At 40.6% G+C, this 3280-nt stretch overlaps 1 protein-coding gene across 1 annotated transcript; it reads left to right on the forward strand.

Moving 5' to 3' along the window:
* Nucleotides 1–2491: 2491 nt before the first annotated feature.
* LOC147439492 (uncharacterized) lies at nucleotides 2492–3026 on the forward strand. The gene is made up of 2 exons (XM_086484323.1): nucleotides 2492–2869; nucleotides 2943–3026. The coding sequence occupies exons 1-2, from the start codon at nucleotides 2492–2494 to the stop codon at nucleotides 3024–3026; spliced, it is 462 nt and encodes a 153-aa protein (XP_086340449.1).
* The last annotated feature ends 254 nt before the right edge of the window (nucleotides 3027–3280 follow it).

A 3280-nucleotide genomic window follows, 5' to 3' on the forward strand; every position in this document is an offset into this window, starting at 1 on the left:
TCTCCTATTTTCGGGCAGTTTTCACATCAGGTGCAACATTTACCATGGTGGACAACAACAACACAGATGTGTTCAAGATGTTTGCTGTTGAGGACATGTTGGATGGGGACAATTACCCTATGTGGGCTTATATGATGCAACACGTTCTTGTGTCAAAGGGCGTCTGGAATATTGTGCAGGGCACTGATGTACATCCTGGTTCTGAGGATGTAGGCGATATTGATGATGTTGCAAGTCTTGTTGCAAGGATTGCTGCTATTAGAGTTGTTTTGCCGATGGCAGAACAAGCTCATTGGCCCGGATGTTAAGGATGTGCAGGCTCATGCATTGATTGTGTTGTCTATGAAGCGCACCATTGTTCCTCACATCCATTCAGCAAAATCTGCAAAACAATCTTGGGATATTTTGGATGGTCTTTATGCAAGTCGTACTGAGGCTAAAATTGCTTTTCCGCGTAAAGAGCTGGAGTCAAAGATTATGAATGAAGAAGATGATATGGACACTTTCCTTGCTAGTGTCAAGGATATCAATGAGTAGCTTATTTATGCAGGTGAAGTCATTTCAGACAGTCCCCTTGTGCAGACGGTTCTTGATTCCTTACTAGATTCTTAACAGACTTTTGCTAGTACTTGGAGACTTATGACCCAAGGAAATCCTGAATTTGTCAAGTTTGATGCATTATGCACATTGTTGTTGCAAGAGTCACTTTCCAGAAAAAACAGGACTAGTCAGCGTGTGCAGTTGAACAAGCTTTTATTGCTTCTCAAAGAAAGGGTGGTAACAACAATGCAGCCACTTCTTATGGTCCTGCTGCAAGTGGCAAAACTTCTGTTCCCAATGCTTCTCTGGCAACACTTCATCTGGCAATTCTAGTGATAAGGGCAAAAAGAAGATGCATTGCCATTATTGTAAAGCTAATGATCACTTGATCAAGTCGTGTCCTAAGTTGAAGGCCAAAGAGGCTAAGAAGAAAGAGGGTGGTTCCACTGCAAATGCCGGTTCCACTACAAATGTAGCCATTGTTGAGTCTTCTGTGAAAGGAGACTGTGATGCTGATGTTGATGCAGAATGGGATTTTAGTGCAGAGTGCACTTACAATCCTGATGTAAAGCTAATGATCACTTGATCAAGTCGTGTCCTAAGTTGAAGGCCAAAGAGGCTAAGAAGAAAGAGGGTGGTTCCACTGCAAATGCTGGTTCCACTACAAATGTAGCCATTGTTGAGTCTTCTGTGAAAGGAGACTGTGATGCTGATGTTGATGCAGAATGGGATTTTAGTGCAGAGTGCACTTACAATCCTGATGTCCATGATGCATGCTTGTCAGTTGCTGCAGATTCACACATTAGGAGAAAGTTGGACTCACTTTTGGGCCTTTCAGTTCGAGAGAGAGAGTGGCGCTCGACCAATGAGGAAGACGCTAACATTACGTTGAAAATCGACATTTTGGAGTCAAGCTCTTTTTTAAAAAAGGGAGGAAATTTTATTTTGGTTCATCAAATTGCACAATTTCACGCTTTCAAGGCATAAATGCCGTAAGTCATACTAACTATGTACCGAGGAATTTCAGAACTTTCATTGAAGACTCTATCTAGTACTTTGTTCGTGCCCAAATATGACTTTGAGTAGCTCTACTTCCCTCTCAAAACTTCTTCCCTTTTTTATATTTGCGCTAACCTTTCTGTGTATTCATTCTACTGCAAACCATGTCTACTTCTCGAAGGCCTAGCACTACCATTGACTCTGTTAGCATTTTTAAGAGTTATACTACAGACGATCAAGCATGGATTCCATCTCGTATAACTATCGTAAGTTGGGTTCTATTGCAAACTAGGAGGAGGAAGAGGAGGCAACGCAATGATTTCGTGGAGGCTTTCAAGGGTCAAGTTAAAGAGTTTAAAGTGCGTGCACAAAGCAAGCGGGTGAAAGAGGTCCTCATACAACATGCTTTCCAGCATGCAGACTTAAGGTTGCAAACATCTCCTCCAAGTTTTCCAATTCATCGACCCAACTGTAAGTTATTTCAGCATCTCGCTTAGTGCATGATTATATTCGAATATTAAGTGGTGGATATCATCTTTGGTATGTTTCAGATATTTATCTATCGAATAGGACAGATTGGCAACCAGTTGAGAGTATAGTTGGGATTTTTTATGCTTTCCATGCATTTATTGGTGAGCAAATGTACCGAGGAAGACAACACAAGGAACTTGCAGATAATGGAATTTTCTTTTATGATATGTTATATGTGGAACCGAGAACTTCCATTGGTTGGGGTCGTGTAGCTCCTTTGTCACTTCCATCCTTTGACAGCAAGGATTGGTCCCTGCCTACTTCGCAAACTAGTGAAAGCTTCAGGAATAAGTTGTTTCAGGATATAAAAAAGTCCCTCAAGTATTCAATTTCCACCAAAATAGTTCGGCTCGCACTATTTATGCCTCTTGAAGTGTTTGCAGATTTTTTCTTCGATGAGAAAATAAGAACTACCACAACAATGTTCATTTGCAAGTCTGTGAGCTGTTTGGACATTTTAGATGATAACTGGGATAGGAAACAATCACAGAACAAAATATGTATTTTGCAAAAGAAGTCCATAATTTGCAAGTTCATTATAAGCTCTCAAAATTTCTTAGTATCGTTTTACTATATTAGATATCATCTTCTTAGTGGGCAGCTTATTCCACTCGACCAAGATACAGAAAACAGCCTCAAGAACAAACCTTTGTCAATGGAGCTCTGCTTTCGAGACAGCCTACTTACTGTGATGGAGACAATGTCAAGCACAACTTTGGCACAACTCAGGTTAGATCTTACATGTGAAGAACTTCCACTTTTGCCGGAATTGTATGCATTCAGTCTCAACAATAGAAAGGTGCTTACTAAATCGATAAATTTTGATTGTCTTTAATACAATATGACTGAGTCTAACTTTTTCTTCTTTTTAGATTCCAAGGCGCAAGGAGAAAACAACATTGTGCAAGGAGTCCATAACAAACACACTACACTTAATTGCTTCCACCGGAAGCTAGGTCACATACCTTGTGCACGCAAAGAGCTTTGATGCCATGCAAACCATGATGTACTCTTCAAAATGACTAATGCAGAGATATTTTTTGGCGGTCAAACAATGTTTCAAAAATGTACATTTTCAATGTTTCAAAACTTTACATATTGTGTTGTATCTGTCAAGAGTAATTTGCTCCCTTTCCCAGCTACTGTCCTCTCCCCCGGTTTGTGCCACTCGTTCCCTGTCCTCTCCCCCGGTTTCTGCCACTCGTCCCTT

The sequence above is a fragment of the Adiantum capillus-veneris genome, chromosome 16 (genome assembly GCF_014529385.1).
Source record: "Adiantum capillus-veneris isolate H3 chromosome 16, ASM1452938v2, whole genome shotgun sequence".
NCBI classification, from domain to species: Eukaryota; Viridiplantae; Streptophyta; class Polypodiopsida; order Polypodiales; family Pteridaceae; genus Adiantum; species Adiantum capillus-veneris.

What these genes read in the sequence shown, in the direction of transcription:
- LOC147439492 (XM_086484323.1), top strand. Translation starts at nt 2,492, where the DNA reads ATGTTCATTTGCAAGTCTGTGAGCTGTTTGGACATTTTAGATGATAAC. An exon ending in TCAGTCTCAACAATAGAAAG is followed by an intron (nt 2,870 to 2,942) that starts GTGCTTACTAAA and finishes TCTTCTTTTTAG; the next exon opens with ATTCCAAGGCGCAAGGAGAA.